At 39.8% G+C, this 26,065-nt stretch overlaps 1 protein-coding gene across 7 annotated transcripts in view; it reads left to right on the plus strand.

The window, feature by feature from the left end:
* msi2b (musashi RNA-binding protein 2b) overlaps nt 1–26,065 on the plus strand; it is a 248,385-nt gene that overhangs the window by 53,689 nt on the left and 168,631 nt on the right. For all 7 annotated transcript variants that reach the window (XM_016275279.1, XM_016275302.1, XM_016275287.1 and 4 more), the window contains exon 6: nt 19,403–19,495. In XM_016275279.1, coding sequence (XP_016130765.1) covers nt 19,403–19,495 — 93 coding nt within the window. The remainder of the gene's footprint in view (nt 1–19,402; nt 19,496–26,065) is intronic.

The following is a 26,065-nucleotide window of genomic DNA, read 5'->3' on the forward strand; positions in this document are numbered from 1 at the left end:
GCCTGAATATTAATTGTTTTTTTTTCTTTCACAATAAATAATTCAAATAAAAAATTCCTAGCGCATTTATTTGAGAGGTCAAGGGCTGTGTTTGTGTGCATTTACACACAATGGCACATAAATTCGCCTTGTATGACGCCTGAAAACACCTGCACATCGCAAAGTTGTAAGCAGAACAAAACACGTGGCCTGTCCGCTGCATGCCAGCTGTGTTCGGTCGTAAAATAGCTTTGTCACTACCAACACTGCACAGAAAGCTTTCAATAATGTCTTGAAAGCAAAAAATTAAAGACCGCTGAAGTTACGTCACCTTTAATTGGCGTAAAAGCAGTTGGAAACTCTTTGGCTAGGCACATATACAGTGTATATATAACAGCAGCCATCCATTATATCAATTCGGCCCTAGCTTTCACTCTCTCTCGCGCTATGACAATCCTCCCTCTCTGTTATCCAAATGCCTCGCTGAATGCCAGCAGTTAGATCGGACTATTTCATCAAAATACGCCTGTGCGTTTTATCCACCAGATGCCACTTAAGTGAGGTGTCAATAACATTTTAGATAACAAAAGACTGCTGTATGTTGGAAAAGAGGAGTGTTTTTCCATTGACACCTACACGGGAGTGCTTTATGCCACGAATGCTCCACGGTCCATTTGTCAAATAGTTTTCTTTCTTTCTTTCTTTCCTTCTTTCCTTCCTTCCTTCCTCTCGCCACCCACAAACTCTATTACATCTCCACGTCTAACCTTCACTTTGTTACTGTGATTAGTATTCACAGGGGCCGAGCGGTGGCCTGTAGAGGTGAACCGGATGCCCTTCGCCCCTCATTAGCGAGGTCGTTCTCCGGAGTGGACGGCTGTGACACGGCTGTTTGCCGGTGGCCGTGAGGGAGGGCCGAGAGCTCCGTGAAGTGTATTGCATGTCAGAAGAGCCTTCAAAAACGTGGAGACCGCATCCCCGCTTGGATCAACGCTCCTTCATTGTTATTCACGGCGCCGCGGAGGCTTCAGGTCTGGGGCAGAAGGGAAGAAAGTTCCAAGGGCTTGCATTGACGGAGCTGTTTATGATAGACCTGGCTTGGATTCGAGTCTGCATCTTCTGTGGATCTGTTTGATATGAACCGGCGTATCCATATAGATGAGGATGTGGCAGAGAAGAAGATCCAGCATGGTCTTTGGACTGTCAAGTAGTGTTCGCTGGAGGAGCTTTATTCAGCTAGAACCCCCAGATTTGATACGTTTAAGCAGATCAAATGCATTGTAGGAGATGTAAGACAACTAAACCAGCATGCTTGTAGTGCACTTCTGTCAATTACCCCGTTTTTGCAGCAATGTCAGTTTGAATTCATTTAGTCATCACTCAACATTAGTCTTTAAAGTATACTCATCTACTCTACTCTGTGACTGACTTAATCCACAGAGATATTACTTTTCAGATCAGTGTTCAGCTTTTAGTATGTGGCAGTTGACCAATATAGTTTTTTCAAGAGCAATATCAATAGAGCAAGTTGGCCAATGGCCCATATGATACCAATAAATAATACTATGATCATAGCAAATGAGAGATACATACAATTTTTATGAAAGTTTGAGGAACATTTGCACAATATTTACTAGAAAATGTATTGATTGTACTAAAAATTGTATTGAGAAGGCTGTCGGTTGATACTGACACAAGGTAGAGCTATTATTCGTGCAATCTCAAAATGGCCAAAGATGGTGTGTTAATGTCGGTTTGTTGGTACTTAGTATTGCGTAAAATAACAATAATAATGTTGAATTTCTGAATTTTTTAATTTGCAGTCCTTCATTTATAATATAATGTATATTGATATATGGGCCATTATGCTCTCTAGATATTGGTATATGAATCTGCTAGACATTGAAATGTCTGCACCATTTAGCGGAATGCCGTCTACAGTCCTGCTGGAAGTTGGGAATTGACGTTGTTTCACATTTGAATGAAGTTTGCCGTTCACATTGCCAGAAATCACATCCTCTCATTGAAAATGAATGCCTTCAGGTTGCTTTGTCTCTACAAAACGCTGTCAGTATTATGCCCTGATTGGACCATTTACATCTTCCTTGTCTCTGACTGTCCATTTCCTCTCAGGTGAACGCATATGCCATATTATTGCTGCAAAAAGACCATTTTAAAATGTCAGTCGTCATAATTGTCATACTGTACGCATGTCACACTCTGTGCCCTTGTCACGTCTGTCGGCACACAGAAGTACATCCACATGAAAGTGGTTCGTAGAAGGCTCGCTTGCCATTTACTCTGCAAGGTTTGCCTAATAGAACAGGCACTAGCGAATGCAGTGGAAATTATCGGTTATTTCCATTTGTGTGAAAAGGTGATGAAATTATAGTAATATGAACTGGCAAATTCTATTTGGTTAGCAAAAATTTAGCACTCTCAAATTTGGGGATGGCAGAGTGTAAGCTATTGGCAACGATTGAAGTATACCCGGTCTGGAGGCTAAGTGATTGTTATTATTCACGAGCTTTGAAGAGAGCTAGAGAGAGTGAGAGTGACAGTAAAAAAAAATAAAAAATCTATTACATTTTTTTGCCTCTAAATGGAGCTTGATTAAAGTGTTAAGTAGAGAAGTGTCCCAAAAGGTACCCTTCCTGTCACTGTGGAAACGGCACGGTGCCGTGCTCCATGGGCAATCTGCTGTGCCCTCATTTCATCTGATTTGCATGCTAGAGAGAATTAGGTAATTGGCATTTATGCAGAACAAAAGAGGAGCTGCTCTCCCGGATAAAGGAGTGTGAGGGCTTTTCAAGTAGAACCCAACGTATGTGGCGGCAGAGCTGCTTTTTTATGCAACACATTTGTATCTGTGTGTGTGTTTCAAGTATGATGCCGTTGCGCCTTTGGCAGTCGGGAGCACGGAGGAAGAGGAGGGGGGTGGGTGGAATCCACCGCACTTCCTCCAGCGAGAGAACGCCACGTTTATCAGAGCCAGTTCCTGCAGAACATCTTCATGTGTTCCAGGGCAGACGGTCGGACGCTGCTCCGTGAGAACTCTCAAAGCGGAATTGAAATATGGCACAGGGGCAGCGAGGCTTGAGAAAGCAGCGGGAACCTTCGGCAAATCATTCATTCAAATATTGCACCCGTGCCATTTAAATCCCAGTTATGGAGAGCCATTCCGCGGCTTCAATTATACAGAACAGTTATCCGAGTGCACGAGAGAAGAGTTTGCCCCTCGTTAGTAGCTCCTTTTAGAACGAAGAAGAGGTGGGGAGAGAGAGAGAAAGCGCGGCCAATGGTGGCTCCACTCAGAACTGCACTTGAAATCGGTTTGAACAAGCCTTATCTGGCTAAGGCAGAACCACTGGCCTGTTTACTGTGTAAGCTGATCGTGGGCTCCGTCGTGTTGTGTGTTGTGCGAGTCTTTATTAATTAGAGCAGCCAGCCTGTTTGAGTTCAAATAACTCTCAAAGTCATTTTTTCATGCTCCCTCTCTCTCTATCCCCCAGCTGATGTCACTGTGTGACAGATGTTAAATTAGAGGCACGTCGCATTTTTGCTTCTCTTAGGAAGTGAGGGAGTTTGAGCAGAATGGATTTTAACTCTCAGAACCTCTGAATCAAAATGCTGTGAAAGGGATACGATGCGTTTCATGTTCGTAATGCCTTTAAAGGCATATTGATCACCTCAGAAGAGTGCCAAATGTGCACATAAAGCATTTTAATTGATTGAGGAGGTAGATATAAGAAGGATTATGGGGTTTACTCACTTTGCAGTGCTATGCCTCTACAAACATACTTGAATGCTGCTAGCTAAGCAAAGTGCAATAACAAGCCTTATCAAAAACAGTTCTTAGATGGTACGTTATGCCTTTAAGGTCATTGTTATGTTGGAGCTAAGCATTAAAAGAAAAACCAGCTGATTATGTCAGTTAACATGAGTTAAAATGTTGACATGTTACTAGCTAGCTACTAGGGAAGGTGATATATCCAAATTATCATGGGATCCCAAATTACTTCTAGTTGGCCTACATATTGTTAAACACAAAGTTTTATTCATGCCACACAGGAATTTAATTTCTTTAATGTTTGTTTATGTTTTCCATTTAAAATTTTTAAAATTAGTCACAGGCATGTATAGTTGCATATGCAAAAACATAATGCTCCATTGCAAAAATTACTGTTTTCAGACAGGTTGTGCAAACACTTTCTTTTGCCCACTCAAATACTTGAGGTTTGTAAGAGTACTGCATAAATTCTTGTTAAATTGTCCAAGTGCTCACACTTGCATGCTTGCACAGAGTTTATGGCTTGCAACCGACTATTTACCAAAACCCACATTGCCTTGATGAAGCATTGAAGGGTGTATTTTAGGATGGAGGCAAAACACTCTCATTTAGTTAGTCAGCATGGCACATGTTTTGTCAGCAAAGTCTGTATGTAAAACGTGAAGCACAGACTGTGTTTGTGTACGAGAGCTCAAATAACCATGGCGTCACTTCAGCAGGTGAGGACGGCGGGAGGGGGGGGTTCCCTCTCATGTCACAGCCCAACAGAGTGGCTCTATCTGGGCCAGGGGTCACAGAGGCAGAGTCTGACGAAGGCGAGGGGCTCTGGTGTGTCGCGGTATGCGAGCGGCTCTGGCTGAGAGTAATGGAGTGTTTCAGAGAGGTGAAGACTCAACGCTGAAGCACTCAGAGAGACGTTTTTTAACCGAGAAAAACACTCCCACCACAGCCAGCCCCTGCAGCAGTGCAGAGGCAGGTCACACATGGATGAACAGGGCTCTCTCTCTCTGTGTGTGTGTGTGTGTGTATATGAACATGTGCTTAGGCTCAGCAGCAGTCCTGCTAGCATGTTTCAGCCCACCCTAGAATTTCTCTTAAAATGCATTCAACCTGTGTCGCATTTCTGGAGTTGAAACCGACTGTTCAGTGCTTTAGATTTGTTAAGAGAAAACATGGACATGTTAAGTGCAAGGATTGGTTAAAAGCACCTTTTTACTCACTATACTATACTACTAGATTTGCTTGTGCTTCTCGGCACTTGTTTCGTATCTGTACAGGAAGCACTTCTTTTCCTAACATTTAAAAGTCTAAATTGCTTTTTTGCCATCCTCATGATCACAACACTCTTGTATGTGAAACTCAAGCACATTTGTGTTTAAGTCGCCCTGGATAAGAGCGTCTGCTAAATACCTTCGATGTAAACGTAATTATGTGTAAAACTCAAGGTTATTGTTGTTATTGAGCCCCTGGCTTTGTTTTAAGTCTTGCAGAATTTATGAGAAGCATTCCACTAAAAATAACCGCCTGGGTCGAACATATGTGAAGGCTTTTTTGGTTAGCTTGAGTGAAAATGCTTCTCTGATGGCTTTAGTCCTTGAACACCACAGGTGGGATTAAACTAATCACTCAGAGAGGGTGACCATTGATCAGGGCTACTTAAGCCCTTTGGAAAACATGGCTGTCCAGACACAAAATGTCACAGAGATCTTTTTTCCACTGTGATGGAAACTGCTACTCTGGACAGAAATGTTATGTATAGTCACATGCGCACGGCAGTGTTGATTAGTCATGGTTCGCGATGGTTGACGTGTGTGTGTGTGTTAGGGGTGGGCGCTATACCGGTATGAAAGTATTACGTTGTTCCATGATATGGATTTTGCTATACCGTGGATACGGTTACATTTTCATGAATTCAAATTTTGCATTTATATAGTTTTGTTCAATTTGGTATGCTTTGCAAATTTGAACACAAATGATGATAAAGAGTCGAGGCTGAACGTTTTTGTCCTCTGTGTGCAACGCCGTACTACACAGGCATTAGTAATCAAATGCACAAAGCATCGTAACAGACCAAATTAATAAAGCGCATGCAGGGTGATAAAGACTACACTGCATAATTTTCCCGCTTATCATGCGGCCACTTTCCTGATAAGTAAATAATTGAGCGCAAAATAGTAATTTGACATTTTAATTACCTCATCATGGCACGCAGTACCCGCTTGAGCGCTCCGTTATCAGTTGTAGCAGTTGTGGTTGTATCAATAACAGACCACTAGATGGCATTATTGAAGAATCAGAGTTGTATTGCAGGGAGCCAGGTAGAAATATAAATGAACTAGGGGTGCTCCGATCATGATTTTTGAGGCCGATCACAGAAAGCAGTATCTGCCGATACTGATCTTTTTAAAGCCTTCTTTGTATAATTTATAACTATTTATAGTGATACTTCAATCAGGATTTTTAGACATTTATTCAGGGCCTCGATTTCATTTTTGAAAATGGAGGGAATTCCCCTCTTAGGGGACTCTTGTGAGAGGAGAAGCAGCTTTCACACAGGAGTCCGCTACTGATCCGTGGCTGTTTACCACAAACACAACATTTATTCCAACGTTATAATCATTCCAATATTTTGATTTCAAATCCAAACATTGTCACTGAAAATGCTTTTTCAGCATTGCAATTTTTTTTTATACAGTACAGTAATGCAGTCTTTCACAGACATGTTTATGAATAAAATATAAGTTTATGAGATTTGTAAATTATTCCATTCCTTTTTTACTCACAATTTGTACAGTGTCCCAACTTTTTTGGAATTGGGTTTGTATATGAAGTGGTATAAATATATACATTTTCTGCCATGTCTTGAATTTGTGGTCATTCTAAATGCATTTTAATAGACTGAATCACGCAGTGAAAGAAAACACACTAAATGCGCACATGCACTAGTCTAGACTTCACTAGACTGAATGTTTTTTGCAAAATACTCTATAATGTCAAATCGCACATCGTTAAAACAACAATTACGATATTATCGCAGACGATATACATCGCACACCCCTAGTACACACACAATGTATTTAAAAAAATAATAATTTCCCCTCTAACTAAATCATTGTTTTTCAGATTCTTTCATGAACATTCCCTATGAAACTTGTCCGATCAAGAATTGCTCTAAAAGCTGCCTAATTGTGCAATGCCTCTATAAGAATACTCTTTATTACAAATGTTGAAAATGTCATTTTGCACTTCATGTTAATCCAGCCCTTAGAACTGCAGCAGCAGCTGTGCAGTATGTTGCTTGACAGCAGTATGGCCTCCTTCCCAAGGCAGAGTCACTCATATAAGAGCCATCGTCCTAATTGCAAGTTATTCCCTCACTTGAGGTTCAGTTATCCTCTAGCTGCCTAGTAACAATGCGAGGAAATGCTGTTTTGGTTACACTCATCTGCCACCCCCTAGCAATCTTTATTCACTCAACAAATAACGTCACTTTGATTTTAGTGTGTGATTATCACTATGGTTTCAACTCCGACTGGCCAGTGGTTTGGAAGTGATATTGATACTTTTTCTTTCAGCTAGATTTTCCACTCAACTCCAAATGCTCATCGCCGACGGCAAATAAACTCAGTAAAGGTGAGTGATAAGAAAAAAGTGATTTCCCCCACCAGCGGGATAACACAACGCTCCGTATTGCTCTGGGTCAGTAATCCTTGCCATGCCCAGTAACTTCCTTAATCTAGCCCGAGCCTTATACGCATTGTATGTGGACCGTTAATGCTGGTACATCAATAGGGATTATATAACGCTAAAATCTCAACCGAGTGCAGTTTGGCGGGCGTGGAACAGTTTATCGACGCGCTGTGGAAAAGTCACTGAAGGAGATGACAGCGGAGAGCCCGCCACTATCAATCAATCAATCGTCCTATTAAAGTAAAAGTGCCCTCTCCAGGAGCCATCTCGCCCGCTCCGACTGCACCTTATCCCTTTTACTTTCATCCAGAGCAATCAATCTCATGCTGCATTCGCTGCTGTGCCACTGCCTTAAGGCACCGTGATTCTGGATGCTAGGATGATAGTCTGCATACCTCTATGACCTGTTACAAACAAGCTGAGGCTAATAGGAAATGGGTTTGTTTTATGGAATGGATTTGTATTTTGAGGTGCATACTAATATTTTAGAGGCTTAGTGATTGCTGCTTGTTTATTAACTTGAGTAAAGTATAATTGTTTAAAAATTGTAGCTAGGGTTGAGGATTAGACTATGTCCTGTAGGATTTGGTCTTGAATACTCCGCAGAAAAACCCCTCAATATGAATACAAAATAAATCAAAAGAAACAAAATAAAATATTAAATTTAAAATAAATTATTTGTGTTTTTCATGTGTATTTATTAAACAAAACTTATTTTAGTTTAAATTTATTTTTAATTTGATACTGTTATTTTCAAAATACATTTGTATTTGTATCAGTAAAAATCAATGAATACACAAACACATAAATAAGTGTGTGTGTGTTTCTACATTTTTGTATTGTTTTAATTTGCATTATTTTCATTTTATTTTTACATTTATTAAAAGTATTTATTTTTTATGCATTGTAGTTCTTTTAAAAAAATGCATTGTAGTTCTAGTTAAATGCCATGATTCTCTATATTAAAGCTCCCATATTGTCAAAACTGTCAGTTTTGACAATATGGATAAAAAACTAAAAAAAAAAAATTCTGACTTTTTTCACGTTAACTGAGGTCTATGGGCTATTTAACTACCATATAAGTTTCAAACAGTCAGTCCACAGTAAAATGCACACAGCCTGCATAAAGTAGCTGTGTTTTTTCACGAACCGCAAAATATGTGACCTTTAAGTAATTTTGAATTTTAGAAGTAAATAAGTATTTTTAAAAAGCATTTTTAAAGAAATTATTCCGGTAAGCAAACACACACCAAGAAATACTAATATAGGTGAATGTTTTTCTCTTTTTCTTGTCAGTATTGTTTTATGATTAAAATTTAACAACTCCTATTGAGACTGACTGTCTTTTTGCTAGTGTGTATGTTGGCACTTCCTGGAAGTGCTGAATATATGCCCTCACACTAAAGGGCTGCAGAAATGTCTTGACTTGAGTCTGCCATCAGATTTATTTTACAGCTCAGATGGTGTCAGAACTGTAGTTAGAGCTCAGGAGTATACATTAGCTCTGGGATTCGAGTGCTTTTGAAAGTATGCCATGATGTTTGTGGACCGGAAACACAGCCTGGAGGTGTCCGGGAGCAAGCACTCATTGGTTGTGTCTCCATGATGGGTGCATATGAATACCCTGTCAAATGTCAAATCCCCATTTGGATGATCTTCTTGCTAGGAGATGACATCTTGGAATAAAGAGTAAAAACATATCTATTCAGTATGCCTGTTCCTAGTCAGAGCTGGCTCATGTTCCATGCCTCAGATGGTGATCAGATGCTCCAGAGGTTGTTATCTGGGCCACGGCTTGACTCTGAGGCTATGTTCAGTATCCCATTCACGAGACTATAGTGGGAGAGGAACATCAGGGCTTGATGTCTGTTGCTGGATGCTGTCTGAGCCATATCTGGCTTGTCCATCACCTTTGCTTTGCGTCAGTCCACAGCTTCCGCTGGCCAGCTGGGCCCTAATTACCCATAGCCAGCCAAACAGACACTTTATGTGCAATTCACTCGTTTATTGAGAAACAAGATTGTTTTCTTTCAAACCAATTTTATTTCATGTGTTTTTGTGTGTATGTGTTCATGATTATAGCTGCAGCCTCCGTGTTTGAGCACATTTGAAAAAGAACGGAGGTATTGATGTTTTCATAGACGTTTTCTCTCACAGAATACTAATGTGTGTGTTGTGTTATATATATATATATATATATATATATATATATATATATATATATATATATTATATATTAGTATATGTTTTATAGGTATATTGATTAAAACAAATAAAATTGTAATGAAAACTATTATTTAATTTGTATTGCATTGTAGGTTTAAGAATTTGGTGGGGGGCATTTTTGTAAATGATTTAAATGTGTTTCTCACATTGAAAATAATTTATTTCATTATTATTTTTAGGGTTTTTCTCCTATGCTCAATATGAGCAAAAAAAGTTATGCAGGTTTTTATGGATAAGAATGAGTAAATAAAGACAGACTTTAATTTTTGTCTAAATGAAAATCACGGTGATCTGAATAGTAAAGGTCATAAATGGGATTTCCCACACCAAAGTGCTGGAATACATTGAAGTGGATCTTGACTTCAGATACGGGCTGTGGTTGTTTGGTCTGCATTTGCGCAGACATCTTTGACAAGAACACCTGAACACACACACACGCAAACATAAATTAGGGATGCACGATATATCGGCCACCATATCGGTATCGGCCCATATCGGCTCATTTTTTCTGTTATCGGTATCGGCCTGATAAGAAAATTTGGCCGATATCTTAAAGCCGATAAATAATGCATTATTTCCTTCAGAGACACTTCAGATGCGCGCTGTTCGTTTGCAGCCTTTTGTGCAATTGTACGTTGTAATATTGTGTTTATTTGATGTATATCTGATTTATCTCATATAGAATGCGTTTGGTTAAGTTAAAAGAGCGCTTCAGTTTACCGGTGATCATCTTTAGCTCAGCACACGCAGCTCAAACAGCAGTGCACAACATTAATAACTATGATTGGGAATGTTGTGTATATAACATTCTAATGAGAACATTATTATAATAAAACTTTGTGCATTCTTTGGGTTTAGTTGCTGTGTTTCAGCGCGTTGTTATGGGAAGAGCGCATCCACAACAGGATCACACATTCTGACTATAGCATGCAATAACTGCGTCATTTTGTACATATATAAGTTGTAATATTATGTTTATGTTGTATTAATATTAATCTCAGGATGCATTTCCTTGAGTTAAATAAGCTGCCAGCAAAACGCTTCAGTTTACCGTGTTCATTCAGCTCTTCAGCTTCAGCTTGAGCTGCAGCTCAATGGCTGCTATTTAAAACAGTGGTATTCATTTGTTACTTTTTCAAAATCATTGATACATTATTAATAACAACAACTACTTGTATTTTTCTCTTATTATTTTCATTAACAATATGGTTTAGTAATTAAAATCATTTAATTATTGTCCGTGCACAGGCTATTCCGTTTTATTGATCTATGGCGCATTCATTTTGATTCTTTACACGTGTAATGATGTCCAGTGACTTGTTTGCATTATTTATGCATAATTTTATTTATTTGTAAGACTTTTTTATGACTAAATTTGGTAATGGGAGAGTAAACATATTTTTAAAACGTACACCGTTCAAACTAGGCTGCTTATGTTGAAGTGTTTGGGATGTGGCTTTTAATGATGAGACCTTTTTTGTAATCAGGCTCTCAAAAAGTATATAACAATTTGGATATAGATTTATCGGCCAACATATCGGTTATCGGCTTTCAAAAATAAAGAATAATCGGTTATCGGTATCGGCCAAAATTTTCATATCGGTGCATCCCTAACATAAATGCAAACACAATCACATTCAGCATGCCACCGAGCACACAGAATTGGGAAGTGGCTTCTGTGAATTGAAAGTTCACTTCAGGCCCGCAGGATGGATGCTGATGCTGTTTGTTAACTCTTCTCTTTCTCCTGAACAGATTAAACTGATGTGAAACTCTGTCTTGCCTTGTGGAGATTATTTCACTATGAGTTCAGACATTTCAGAAGTAGAAAGGATTGCTGAAGGCCTGCCTCCAAACGATGTGGCGTGCTGATAAATTCCTCGGCTTGCGCTGTACTTAATATTTCAGAGAAGGACATAAAAGTCTGATACCGTTTTATACTCCTAAATGGCAGCTTGGGAGAAAATGTCTGGGGAAAAAAAGCCAGATCTATTGTGAAAACTGAAAGGAAAGGAAAGGAAAACGTACAGTCGCTTTAAAAATGTATACAGCTTCCAGCGTAATGGTGTAAGTAATTTGTTAAGTGTTTATAACTCCCTTGCTAAAGTTTCGAAGATTTCGCCCCAAGCAAGCACTTAATTAGCATATTAATTTTTCAGAATCGCTTTGAGGGGCAAGCGCTCAATTTTTTCTCTCATTCCTTCTTTCACCCCTCCATCCTTAATGTGAAAATATTTTTCCATTCTGCAGACTGTTTATCAAGGCTGAAAGCTCATTGATATTCAGCGTGAGTTCGCTTGAACGGAGACTGGGAGGTGTATCAGCCTAGCCATCTCCTGGGTCCTATAAGGAGCTGTGAGTGGCCGCGATCTATCTTCATAACTGTACAATAATCTATCGACTCTGGGTTTGAGTGTAAAGCACATCAGATCATTAAGATAAAGCCATGGAGGGGGTATTGCTACAGTTTGTCATTGAGGAATATTGGTATTAGTGCAGTTTGAAATTACAAAGGCACGGTGCGGAGGTTAGCACCAAAAAACAGTTTATTTTGCCATCATTGGGTAAAAGATGGTACACATGCTCATGATTTATATACTGGCCTGCTGAATGAAGAGGCTTTTTAGAAATATAATTTTAGAATACAGTGCCTTTCAAAGATTTGGGTTCACTAAGATTTAAATTAATACTTTTATCCAGCAAGGATGCATTTAGTTGCTCAAAAGTGACCAGTAAAGATATTTATCTCGCTGAAGTTGCTGCTGAAAATTCAGCTTTGCCTTTACAGAAATAAATGTAAAATATATTGGAATAGGAAACAGGTATTTTAAATTGTAATAATAATTCAGTTTTACTGCTTTTACTGTATTTTTGATCAAACAAATAATAAAAATAAATAAATAAATGTAAAAATCTGACTGCCCCCAAACTTTTTAATAGTAGTGTTTGCCTAGTGGACTTTTTTTCACCCTAGACTGGAAGGACGGAGTCAGGAAATATATGTTTTGAATCGCTATCATTTAGCAATGCCCTAGCAACTGCATAGCAACAAGAACTACTCAGAACACTTTAGCAACCACCAACAGCAATTTTTGCACTTTGCATTTTTTGGTGTGAATAACTATTTTTTTTAATAGCCTATAGGCACATTGGTGACTGACACTGAATGACCTTTGATATTGTCTGGGTTTTATGTCAGGTTTTCCCAGTCGAGCAGAATGCTTTTACAGGTCTTGATCTTCATTAGAGGGGTAGTATGTGTCATGGGACCGTTATGCACATCTGACCTGGTCATCAGCACTCCCACTGTTCACATGGCAAGGCTGCAGTCAGGTGGCCTGGGTATTTTGTAGCATTGTGACATCAGTGCTGAGGATTTAGAGTGCTCCTACTGGACACTCTTAAAGCTACAGTATCTCATTTGACACACTCAAGTGCTCCAAAATTGCTGCAGTGATTCACGAAAGACCCTGTGAATGACCAATTTAGATGCTAAAATCAATATTGAATTTAATGAATGCTTAAAGCAATCACAGGGGGCAGTAGTTTCCCCTTTCCCACATAGTGTTATGAAATTCAGATATAAAGAGCTCTTAAGTGTGTCAGCTCAGCAGTTTAGGATAGGAGGATTTCACAGATATCTCTTGATTTTTCATGCCACTTCCATAGATAGCTTGAGACTTTCAGAGTCAGCACAACCTTTACAACCTGGAGGTTTGGATTGGCTTGAACTGTCTTGTGCTGATTTTTTTCACTAAAATAAATTTTATAGCCCCTTTAATCTTCAGATTTTCAGAGCGTGCTCCGTGTAGTTTTATAGAAATGGCTAAAGCTTTGTATTAATATTAAGCTAATTGATTAGGCTACCATGAATTTTATTTATGGTTATAATTTTGGCACGAAGATCCTTAATTGCCCCAAACAGAATGACGAGTCATTAACCTGCTCATCCCCATTCAGCCCTTGTCTGATGCTTGTGCTTGAACTGCCTTGGGCTCCACTAAGTGGCTTGGGAGGAATCTTCCATTGAGAGAGCCAGAGACTCATTTACGTGGCCTCGGGGGTCAGCAAATGGCCGTTTGACTCAGTCTTTGGCAGCCAACCTGCTGTCAGTGTTGAGAAGGCCGCTGTAAGCTTGAAGGAGCCCCGCTTTGGGCTGTCACCTGCCATTTGCAGTAAGCATCTTTACACCACTCATCTACTCAGTGTAATGGCATTGTGGATATCAATTAGGCCTCTATAAATATACACTAGAGATCGGATTGGATCAGTTTTACTTTGGAGACAAACCCTCCGTCCCTGTCAAAAGATCTGCACTTTCTTTTTTGCACTTCTAATGTATTTGCTATTCAAAAAGATCTTATATTCTTTGTCAAAGATATTTAAATGGTTTTAAAAAAATTTCCCCATTTAACTATAACACAGTGGAAATCAATCTTAATTTTAAAGGTTATGTACAGTTTTTACTGTGATCACTGCAATTATGCTGTAATTTACTGAATGTGTTTTTCTTTTATTCTAGTTTTTTTTCACCCATTTTATCAACTACCAGGCAAAAATTGAAAGCCTAATCTCTAATTACATTTTCAACGTGGCACATGATTTGTTGGGAAGCACAAATATATCGACAACATTTTTTAAAAATGTTTTTCATTTACTGGAATCAGCTAGTGTCAGATATTTAATATTGCATGCTAATTTCCCCTATTTTTTACATTTTAGGTTATCTTTGGTTAACTTAGGTTATCTTAGTCTTTTTTGTTTGTGTTTCACAGAGGAATGAAAGTCATACAGGCTTCTGATGAAGGTTGGAAGTAGTGTAAATGACAGATTTTTTAATTAACTCTTTTCTCTTTCAGATTAGAGGTTTGTTCAAATCTCAAATCCCATGTATGCACATCAGTATTAGCAATGCTTACCGTAACAAATCCCACTAATTTTGGATATGTATGCATTTTTGAGTGAATATATAGACATACTCAGTAGATAAATCTCTTATTTTTGCTCTTGATACACTCACAGAAAGAAAAGAAGAGTGTTTGATATTGCATCAAATAAGTCTTGTCTGATGGGTTTTGGGGCAGGGAAGGGGGCCTGTGCATCCACAGTTTTTGCCAACATTACTAATCAGTTATTCTCAGCTTTTGGTCAAGCCGCTGCCTCGCTTGTCAATCAGGGTTAGCTGCAGGTGCAGAGGCAGGAGCTGTTTGGCCCACTACATTTGAATGTCGACATTTAAAATTCCACACTGCAAAATTGTGTACAAATTGGAGCTTGGCGGCCTAAATTTAGATGCAGCTGAATAGAGTGTCGCAAGTGCTCTGGATTCTGTCAGTCAAGGAAGTGTCGACTCCTCACGTTAAACGAGACCCGCCTAGTTGTCACCGTTTCCGACCGTCTTGGAATCGGTCTGTAAGCCTGTTTGCCTGGAGTGTGTGATTCGGTGGAAGGACAAGGAGACAGCAATCAGTGATGAATATGTGATTTGAGATGATGAAGAGGCCTGGGAGGGAGGAGGAGGAGAAGAAGAAGAAGGATGAGGAGGGGGGTCTCATTATCTCACTCTAATCAGGGGACATCCAGCCAGGCAAAGAGGACTGATTAAAAAAAGACTCCTTGTCACAACAAGAGCATCGTTTGGCTGGGGCTTAGGGGCTTATTGTGAGTGAGGACCAATGTTAGTCAACCCCAATCAACGGCAAGAGGCCACTACACAGTTCATCAGAGACCCAGAGTAAACAAATAAAAACGCAGCATGGGCCTCTCTGCAGACTGTTCGATCCCTGAGAGGAGAATCCTGGGAAGGGGAACTCTCTGCAGGAAGCATGACAGGTGTTTTAAGAGGAGCTTGATCACCCATCTCCGTTCCTCGGTTTCTGTTCTAAACTCCACGCAACCTCCATCAAGTCATCTGTCAAACGGCTCTCTCCCCCTCGCACCCCTCCTCTCTGTCGGAATATAGCTTGATTTGCAATGTCTGTATCCCTGCGATTGTCCTGCGCTCTGATAAGGATCCATGTTTTCAGGGAGGGTTTGGCTGTGCCACATCTAATGAAAGATCTTAATTAGATCCATTTGTGCCCAAAGGAGAGTAGATGCAATATTAAATTGTCACTCCTATCACATTCTTCCAATTTAGGCTGCAGGATACGTCTCGATCCATTTTATTTCGCGCAGATTAATGGTGAACTTTGCTGTCACTACTACCTCCTGCATTCCCCCTCTCATCTTCAACAGAGAGCGAGAGACTCTTTCCTCTGGAAGGAAAACATCTTCCTCTTTGCTATGTATTATAAAACATTAGAAAAATTCTAATTTGCTTCCCAATTCCTCTCTTTGTGGAGCACATAAAATTGTGTCGGTCTTTTTTCGAGTCCAAATTGAAGCCTTCCTGATAGCTCTTTTAAGTATCAGCTAAATTCAGACAAGCCTCGTTGTCCTTGAATGCATCTTTTTTTTATTGCCCATGGTAAATTTAACTTTGAAATATTTAAGTTAACTTTCTCAAGGCAAGGAGTAACAAAAATAACTTTATTTTATTATATTATACAATTTTTTTTTTTTTTTTTACGTAACGTGTGTGCACTGTGCATATTTATATATAAATACACACAAATGCATGAATATATTTAAGAAAAATTGTGTTTTTAGATGAATAATATTTATAATATCAATTATATTAATAGAAATAAACATACACCGTATACACATATTATGTAAACAAACTTTTATTTTGGATGATTAATCGCGATTGAAAGCACTAAACTTTATCATTTAATTTTTGTTATAATCACAATAAACTGCTAAATTTGCTGTACTATTATTTATTTGTCCATATTAGCAATTTAATCCATGTAAACCTTTTTTGAAAATTCCAATATACTGTTGCATTAGTCTGCAAACATCTAGCGGAGGCTCACGTAGTCATCACCTCTGATCGCCTGCACTTGTCTCCACACTGGAAGAAACCTGCAGCACGACTTGCATCTAGAAACATTCTGGCAGCTGACATTCCCCCTCACTAGAGGAAGGCAAGAAATGTTCTCTAGGCATGCCGAGTCGCATCAAGCAATGCTGGTGGAAGATGACAGGGCCTGAAACAGCAACATCAGCAGCCGACTAAGAGCAACAAACTCAGCTGCTCTGCATAAATTTTATACACGCAGTATCTCCAAACACACTGCTTATACTCTATCACACCTAGTGCCGCTGCATTCTTATATCTCAGCTCTCCTGCAAGACGTGCTCTTTCATATTCATAGATTTTCACAGTTGAATTTTTAAGGTCCTGCGATAGCAAAAGTTTCTCCGATATGTCATCACTTCGCCAGACGTTTTCCCATCTCTCCGCAAGGTCCATTTCTTTCCATTTTTTCCCTAGAATATACTCGCACCTCATTACTTTTTTTTTCACCGTTCTAATTTGTCTGAAACATCTTTTCTCATCTCATATATGTTGATGCCCCCCCACTCCATAATGTCTGACAAAGAGTGTTTTCAAATTTGCAAGTGTAATGAGAGGCTGCGGATGGAGGTGTGAGAGTTGAAGCTGCAAATCCCTCAACAGCGAGTGCAAAGTTGGGGGAACGTTCCTCTCACTGGAACATGCGGTTCAGGGTGAGCCGAAGATATTTGTACCCGACATCTCTTAGTTTATACCCGTTGAGGTTAGCTTGGTACCTCTCCCTCATGACTTGCACAATATTCCCATGAATACCTTACAATACTGTGTTCGGAAAGCTGCTATGTCAACAGCAGCAAAGAGAAACAAGGACAAGCTAGAGACACTCATGAAGGACAAGTCCCATAATAAAGGGTTGTCTGGCAGGCTATCTGCTTTTTCTATCTAAGCGGAGGCTAATCAAATTGCACGTTTGGTAGCCTGTTGTCTGTTTTTAACGATAATTTCTTTCAAGCCTTCAGGGTCACGAAACCAAAAAAATCAAAACAGCGCAACGGACATGCTTCCTGTCATCGTCTTGGTCATTATTGCATCCAAGCCAGCACTCTGAATTCTAATGGGTTAGCCGAGCTAGCAGCACAACGTGTTTGTGAAGCATATCTGCTCGTCTAATCCCAAGAGAGGTGTGCGAGAGAGGGAGCACGGAAAGAGCAAAGGCCTGCTGTTGTCTCTTGTCACCATGGAGAGAAATGGACAGAGTAATTGTGTTGTTCCAGAGCCTGAGGAATCCCATCAGCCAGGAGCTGGTGCTGTCAGAGGACATAAAGATGCCACTAAAAACTTAACTCTCCACTGACACGTTGGGTGGCTCGGGCCTGCACAAAACGACAGGGGAAAAGACAGACAGATTAACCATGGTGGGGTGCAGATGAGAGCAAAAGTGCTTCGGAGAGGGTTTGGGAAACAGCCAGCTGAGATGAGGGTTGAGTGTGTCTGTTGCCAAGATTGTGTATGATGGATGTGAAAGAAGTCGAAATAAATGCTCAGGGTTGCTTAATTCTTTCGCCGTCTACTCCACTCTGGGACATACCGGGGGTTTGCTAAATGAAGCTTATTTTCTCTCATTGTCAGTAAGTGCATCTTTTTTGGCTATTTTTATAGATTGAGGCATTAAGGAAATTAGTTAATCTCTGCTGGAAAAACAAGGTGATGCTTACTTCAGATAGTTTTGAAACATTTTAGCTGGTTTTTGGCTAAAATATATATATATATATATATATATATTCATCCTATATCTACATTCAAAACGTTGGTCAGATTTGAACCTTTGTCTCCAGCATGAGCTCCATAACATGTAGGGATCACCTGCTGCATCACAGCTCTGACAATAAGTACACATTTAATAGAAATCCACACGGGTCTAACAGAAGCGGGAATTTGACAACTTTCTTCTCTTTGTTAACTTCAGAAAGGGCTTAACATTGCCTGAGGAGCTCTCTTGTTAGCCGTTATCATTGCCCTATATGATAGGTGGGCTATTTGATCTCAGTGCACCAGCTCTCTGCACAATTAATGTTGCTGCATGAAGAGAAGTCGGGTTTCGGCGCTCCATACATCTCTCCAGCAGGGAGAGTTAATTGTGTTTTGAAAAATGGGCCTGGTTGCATGACTGCGACCTCTACTATTGTCTGTTCTCACCGGTTTGAGATCCCGCCCGGCTCTGAGACTTCCAACTTTCTGACACCGTTTGTTTGTAACTCAATTAGAGTGTAAAGATCTATTCCGTGCAGCACACTCGGCATGCTTTTTCCGAGAACTGTCCTCTGAAACACTCCTATTCCAATTTTCTTAAATGGACTGGGGGATTGCGTGTTGGGTCTTCGCAACACAAGAAAAACACCATTCGCAGCTAAGGTGTTTGCGTTAGTGTGAAACCAAAAAGTGTCAAGTCTGTAATGTTGCAAAAGAAAGGACAGGTAACGCAAGCAACGTCAGGCATCACAAGCTAGGTGTTACCCGGTCCCCAAGCATACTCTAGCACACTCAACAACTCACACAATACCTCCTCTTCAATCTCCCTGTGGGACACAAAACCCACAACCGGTCATCTCCCAATTCCCTCTTTTCCAGTTCTGAGCTTCCTCTTTGTCTCCTGTACGTTTGAAGTCCTCTGAAGTGCTTTCACATAGGCCTGATTTCACATTTTACACTGTGGAAGCTTCCGTCACGAAAACAAATTCCTCGTATGTGTAAACATACCTGGCAATAAAGCTCATTCTGATTCTGATCTCTTGTTTTCTTCTCTTCTCTTCCAGATGGTCACAAGAACAAAGAAAATATTTGTAGGCGGATTATCAGCTAACACAGTAGTTGAAGATGTGAAGCAGTATTTTGAACAGTTTGGCAAGGTAAGATCTCATTTTCCTTTTTCCCTTTGGCTAATTTCATGGAGAGATGTTTGCATATGATGAGAAACGCTGTCCCTCAAGGGACCCTTTCAAGACTTTCAAACAGGCCGTTTGAGATGTGGCCATTTGGAGATGAAAGACCAGTGTTTGCTTGGTCTCTGTCATCCACTGGATGTAGTAGCCAGGACCTTTTGCTTAAAGCTGCCGTGTGTAATCGGTCTGAACATTTACTTAACCAATGATGTGTTCATTTCTGACTTTATGGATAGATATTAATACAGATTTCCCAATTTTATTCTTATTAGAGATGCACCGATTGCAATTTCCGATTTTTTTGTTAGTGTGATCTGCCGATACCGATTTTTGCCAATTCCGATTTTCTTTCTAAGAACTATAATTGACAGCAATATACAAACAAAAATCTACTTTTCTTCAACACAAAGTTTTATTTTCATAAAAAAATAAGTAAAAAGTCAGTAAAAAAATAAGAACACAAAAAATGGCAAACAACAGCACAAATAAATGCAATAGAATAAAGAGTTTTTCAGGTTAAGTAAGTTTTTATTCAGGTAAGAAATACTACAGAAATTAAAGTAATCAAATGTAAAATAATACATCCAGTGTTATTTTACATTTGCTTACTTTAATTTCTGTAGTCTTCATTGTAAAAATTAAATACAGATTAATGCTTACCATTAAAGTTATAAAACATATTCAGTCAAGAGCAGAAAGTGATTTTCTTTAAACGGAGTTCACTTCAACAAAATCAAAAGATAAGCGCTGCATTTTATTTATCATCAGCTCATTTCAAGATCAAAGACCGCAATAGGAGAGCGCGCAGGATCAGCACTGGAAAGATAAGTTTGTCTTACTACTTTTAATGAAGATGATTGTGTGTTGACCATCTGCGTCTTACTTTCAGTTTCATTTGTGGCAGTTTGCACGTCGGCTTGCTCCGCTATTCGTCCGCAGCGATGCGTGTTGCATTAGCGCAGTCTGACTAATGTTATATAGCCTATAACACGCTCTCACACGTTTATTATTTTATCATTTTGGGAGAAGTAAAATTTACATATGTGGTTTCAACAACCAGATGCATTTACACTTGTCGAGTTTAGTCTGGAATGCGGCCCAGACCACCTCCTGAAGTGGTTTGAGCGATCGAATTTATATCCGTCTCGAATGCGTTTCGGAGGGCATTTACACCTGGTCTTTTCACGATCGGATAGCCATCCGATCAGAAAAAAACGCATGAAGTGACCAGGTGTAAACAGGCCCATGTTACACAACATGCGTTCTCTTTCTCAACTATTTAACGTTCCAAAACTGACTGTGTTTAACTGGATACTCGCCAAGATGGGCATTTTGACATAATTTTGTATGTATTTGAACGTTTTATCGCAGTTAGCCACTAATTTTGGTATTTGTGGCTCACAAGCTGTTTGAGACTGAGCTTGTGCGCTCCACTAATATTGATCATTTCTGATGCGCGCGTTTTTGGTGTAAGCGTGATACTTGCGGGAATGACTAAAATAATGTGCAATACAAGCATTTAACCGGAGCGAATGAGACGTGTGTGTGTGAGAGAGAAGGGGTCGTCGGAGAGAAGAGAGCACGAATGCGCGGCTGACGTTATTTCCTGTGCCGCTGGTAACAAAACGGATCGGCTCGGAATCAGAAAGAAGTGAGATCATGAGGAAAATTGACCGATTCCGATCCCTGGCCGATCGATTGGTGCATCTCTAATTCTTATACATACGCTTTTGATTTGATTCCCATTTTAATTCAATTTGATTTGATTCATTTGGGTATATTTTTGCCCATTTAGCTAACATATTCTTCAATATAGAAATAACATCTCTTTCTACTAATGCTGTAATTTATACAGGGCAGTAGGGCCTATTTCAGACTGATTCAAATCGATAACATCTTTTTAAATGAGAAGAACCGACTCATAAGAGTCATTTGTTTTGGGAATCAAGCTACATTGTTCATGTTGTATGGTTTTGAGTCACTAAAAATAACTGAATTACAAGAGTAATTTGTTATTATCGTGTATAAACTGAGTACAGGCATAAAGTAAAAGACTGATTTTGGGCTTTTATGAGTCAGTATCTGAAATTCTAAATTTTTATCTTACATGTTTTGTAAACCTGATATCTACCATACACATGCAGAAGATTGATAGTCAACCTGTATATTTGTATGGCCCAGGTGAACTTTTCTGTTTGCTGTGTGATATGACTTTGAGTAAGTTCGATGTCTCTCTGTTTCAGACTCTGTATAAATACCTAGCTCCATTTGTTTGTAATCAGCGGTGTCTGAGTGGACCTAACACACACTTGACTTGATTGAAGGGCTCAATTATGCAGATGTTTTACTTGCCCTGTGCTGTACGTCTTGCCCTGGGGGTGTTTTCACCAGCGCCAGCGCTGGCAGTAGACAACCGCTAAATCATTGTGATTAAAGGAACAGTGGAGGATTTGTAGCTTCTTAGGTCACAAGACTATATTAGTCTTACCACAGCCTGGTTTATTGAGCCGTACTTGTCTGCCGTCCTTACGTAAAGCTGTAGATCGTTATTTTGAATGGGCAGCGTGATCCAATAACGCTAAAGACCTCAGCGCTCAGTGTCTCGTTGTTTATAAGTTGCGAAGCAAACACGCAGTCTAATGAAATGTTTGTCTCTTAAGGCAAGAAAATTACAAATTGACCGTCCGTTGAATGCACACTTGTGAGTAAAGATGAAACAAGCCTTCAAAGTGAGTTGTCAGAAGGTTGGATTTGCTGCAAACTCTTGATGACTCTGCAAGTTTGCCCACCTGGAGGTTTTGCCACACTGTGGTGTCAGTTGAGCTGATACCTGGAGGTTTGTGTGTGTGGGGGCATGTGTGTAGGCCAATTAACAGTGTCTCCTGGCGAGCAGTGGGTAGTGAGAGAACGAGGATCCTGGGAGGAGAGCAGGTGGCATGGGGCAGCAGGGTCATAAGATCTGTCTCCTTAGAAGCTGTTCTTCCTGAGCACTTTTTCTGTGCTATGACAGCTTGCACACTCACATGCGCGCGCACACACACACACACACACTTAAGCAGCACTAAGGGGCATTTATTGCGCAACACTGCAGAATTAAGATTTTAAAAGCTTTTCCACAAAGGCTCTTTGAGTTAGATCCACTTTTCATTAGCATACAGTTATTTCTTGCTAATGTGGCATGTTGCCTTTTTACTTTTAGAAGAAGGCATGCCTAAATCATTTCACTTGTTTCCTCTGAAACAATTTATGTGTGTATAGACAACAGACTTGGCATGGTTTGATTATAAATCTTGGCAAGATATTTTGTACATTCTACATGATGAGAACATAAAAGGCTGCCTCGCTCCCCTCATAAACCTTCATTTGTCCTAATTACATAGGGTGGTTTATGCTTAGTCATAGGTTTATTGTAATCAGCTTGGAGTAGATCTCCAAACAAAGTGCACTTATTCTGCTAAGTTGAAACAACTCCTGTTTACTTCATTACCACCCTCCCCACTCCCTCTCTCTCTACCTCTCTCACTTTAGTGTTCGCTGTGCTGCTGTGGCCAGGCTTTAGTTTCATTAGGCCTGAGAGCTGTTTCCAAGCCAGTGCTCTGCCACAATCAGGCCTTTATGCCTCCTCTGTCCTGGTTCCCATATCGGCCTGGGTGTGAGCCAACTTCTACCATTTCAGGGGCAAAGCTTTAACCTCCTGCAGCCTAAATAGACAGTTTGTCCAGCACGTGTAATATACAATGTAATTGAATGTAAAATAATATTCATTAATACTAGTTTTCTAAGCCCACATGGCCTTGGTTACATCAACAGGAAAGATATTTTGTATTAGAAGCCGAGAAAATTATCACATTTTGATTTAAAGTAGTTATTAATAGTAAGACAGGGAAATTTATTTAGAATGTAAATAAGGTCAATTTTGGTTTCATGTTGTTTAAAAGCGAGGCATCCAACAGAAAATCATCTGGTTGATTTTGAAAATCAATGTTCATTCTTCACAAAGCATAATTTTCTCCACAGAGCATCTTGCTCTCTATTCTTGATATAGAGTATGTTCTCATTTTCTCTGTGGTTAGGGCTGTCGCGGTGAGGGATTTCCCTTGTGGTAATTTTGAGATGCTCAATAGCGCGGTATTATCGCCATGCATATACATATATATATACATATATATATATATATATATATATATGTGTATATACATATATATGTGTATATATACATATATATATATATATATATAAGTATTCAGACCCCCTTACATTTTTCACTCTTTGTTATATACTTTAGAAGGCTCAGCTGACCAGATATGCATCGATGCTAAGACAGAGATTTCGCTTTCCTTGGACATGACAACCTATTTTCACAAATGTATATGACTCGGCCTGGAGGACAAACGCAAGTAATCGCACGCGCTCAGTCGATCTCTCTCTGATTCACTGTCTGTTTAGGCTTGTTAAGTGCAAATCTACGGAGCCTCTGTACAAATCAGCATGGTACACATTGTTATCATTACTTTCTTGTTTAATATTCAGTCCACATGCATGAAGTGTAAAAGGAGAAGGGTATAATCTTACAAAAAAAGACAACACGCAAAAATCGCGGTTGCTGCGGTTCTTGCGTTCCTCTGCGGTTTGCTCGTCAATAGCGCGGTATTGCGATATTGCGGTTATCGCGACAGCCCTATCTGTGGTAGTTTTGACTCATGACTCACTGACCAGCCCACATTGAAGGCTGGATGAACTAAACCGTAATCATCAGTTTGGTGATAGACTGTGTATTGTCATGTTTCTGTAATGAAATGTCACAATTTTGTCTTTCTCTTAGCTTCAATATTCAGTGAGGACAGTGGGCTGCCTGTAATGACTGCATCCCGAACACTCACTGTTAGTTAATTTAGCATACCTGGTGAACCGCTAACATTTAATAACGGCATTCGATTTACCTCAGGCTCGGGTAATAAAAACAGTGCACTGCTCTATTTGCAAGCCTCGCTGCATCACTGAGCCCTTAAAGTCTGATTTGATAAGCTTGTTTAACGAGAGGTGTTTGTGAATTCGGTGTGAAGAGTTTTTCAGATGCATTTTTCTCATGTACACGGTGAGACTGTGGAAACATGACAGCGGTTCAGCAGTGAGAGTAATGGCGGCCGTCCAAAGTTGTCTTAAAGAGGCATCGTCTTCCTCTCAAGGTTAGTTCCTGTACTCTCAGGGTGTTTTTCCTCGCCGTTGGCCTTTAGCGTCATCATCTCAGGGTTTATACCTGACACTGTGTAAAGCTGCTTTAAGACAATCTCTGTTGTTAAAAGCACTGTATAAATGAATTGAATTGGATCAAAAGGTTAAAGTGACTGTGCATAAGCAAATAATAAAGATTAGCAAAAGCGTCTATAGACTGTATGAAAAGGGATAAGATTTAACACCACACCGTTGCTTATGCTATATGTAACGGTTGTGTTCAGTGAATTTCCACTTCCTTGATTTAGTGTGGAGTATTTTCTGAGTGTGCTGCTTCAGCTTTGTGAGCATTTCATGGTTTATTTTTGTTTAATGTCTTAGCAGGAACTTCATTGTCTGGGCAGAGATGTGTTATTTCTTATCAAAAGGCCCTTTGGACTGCTTTCCTCTGTAAGACTGGCCAGGGAAGTGTCCTCTATTCACTGTGAGGGTTAGCAGTAAATCCCTGCGGACATCTATGGAGCCTGTAGCCCTTAAATGTTCTCCACACATCAGTGGCCTCGCACAAGTGGGAAGTCACTAACAAAAGGTAGAAATTCTTAAGGGCGGCTGAAATACTCAATCACGGGCTCCCCGCTCTCCAGTGCCCTCTGGAGTGAAGGGAGAAAACAAATGAAGAGCTAGTGAGGGATGAAAAGGGAAGGTGAGGAAAAGAAGCAGCTTTTGAACTGACTGGGATTAGTTTTTAAGATGATGCGCTCTCTCCTCCTCCCTCCCTCTGCTCCCATCCTCCCTTCTCCCTCCCTCCTCTCATCCTTGGCGATCCGAGCCCACACCTGTATTTGTTTCGCCACTGAGTCTTTAACAAGGTCTCAAAATGGCTTTCACAGAGCTTGTGTTAACCAGTGAAACCAAATCTTCTTGTGAAGATTGAAAACACAATTGATTTTGGGCAGGGCTGAGGTCGCTGGCCCAGACCTCGCTCTCTTTCTGCCTCTGTATGCTCTCACGCGCCTTGAGATTGATCTCTATCCTTCTTTCATTCTGTTTTTTTTCTCTGTTGTTTTTCTTTGACTGGACACACATCCAAAATGTTTTTTATCAAAATGTCACCTCACATTTCAAAGCTCCTCTCCAAGGAAGTCTATGTTGTTCCAGTTTTATTTAATCAGAATGCATGATTAAATAATTGTGTATTATTTTTCAAAATAGCATAATGTGTGTGTGTGTATAGAAATGATGTATTACAGGTGCATCTCAATAAATTAGAATGTCGTGGAGAAGTTTATTTATTTCAGTAATTCAACTCAAATTGTGAAACTCGTGTATTAAATAAATTCAATGCACACAGACTGAAGTAGTTTA

This window comes from Sinocyclocheilus grahami, unplaced genomic scaffold (assembly GCF_001515645.1).
Source record: "Sinocyclocheilus grahami isolate Dianchi unplaced genomic scaffold, SAMN03320097.WGS_v1.1 scaffold6.1, whole genome shotgun sequence".
NCBI lineage: Eukaryota > Metazoa > Chordata > Actinopteri > Cypriniformes > Cyprinidae > Sinocyclocheilus > Sinocyclocheilus grahami.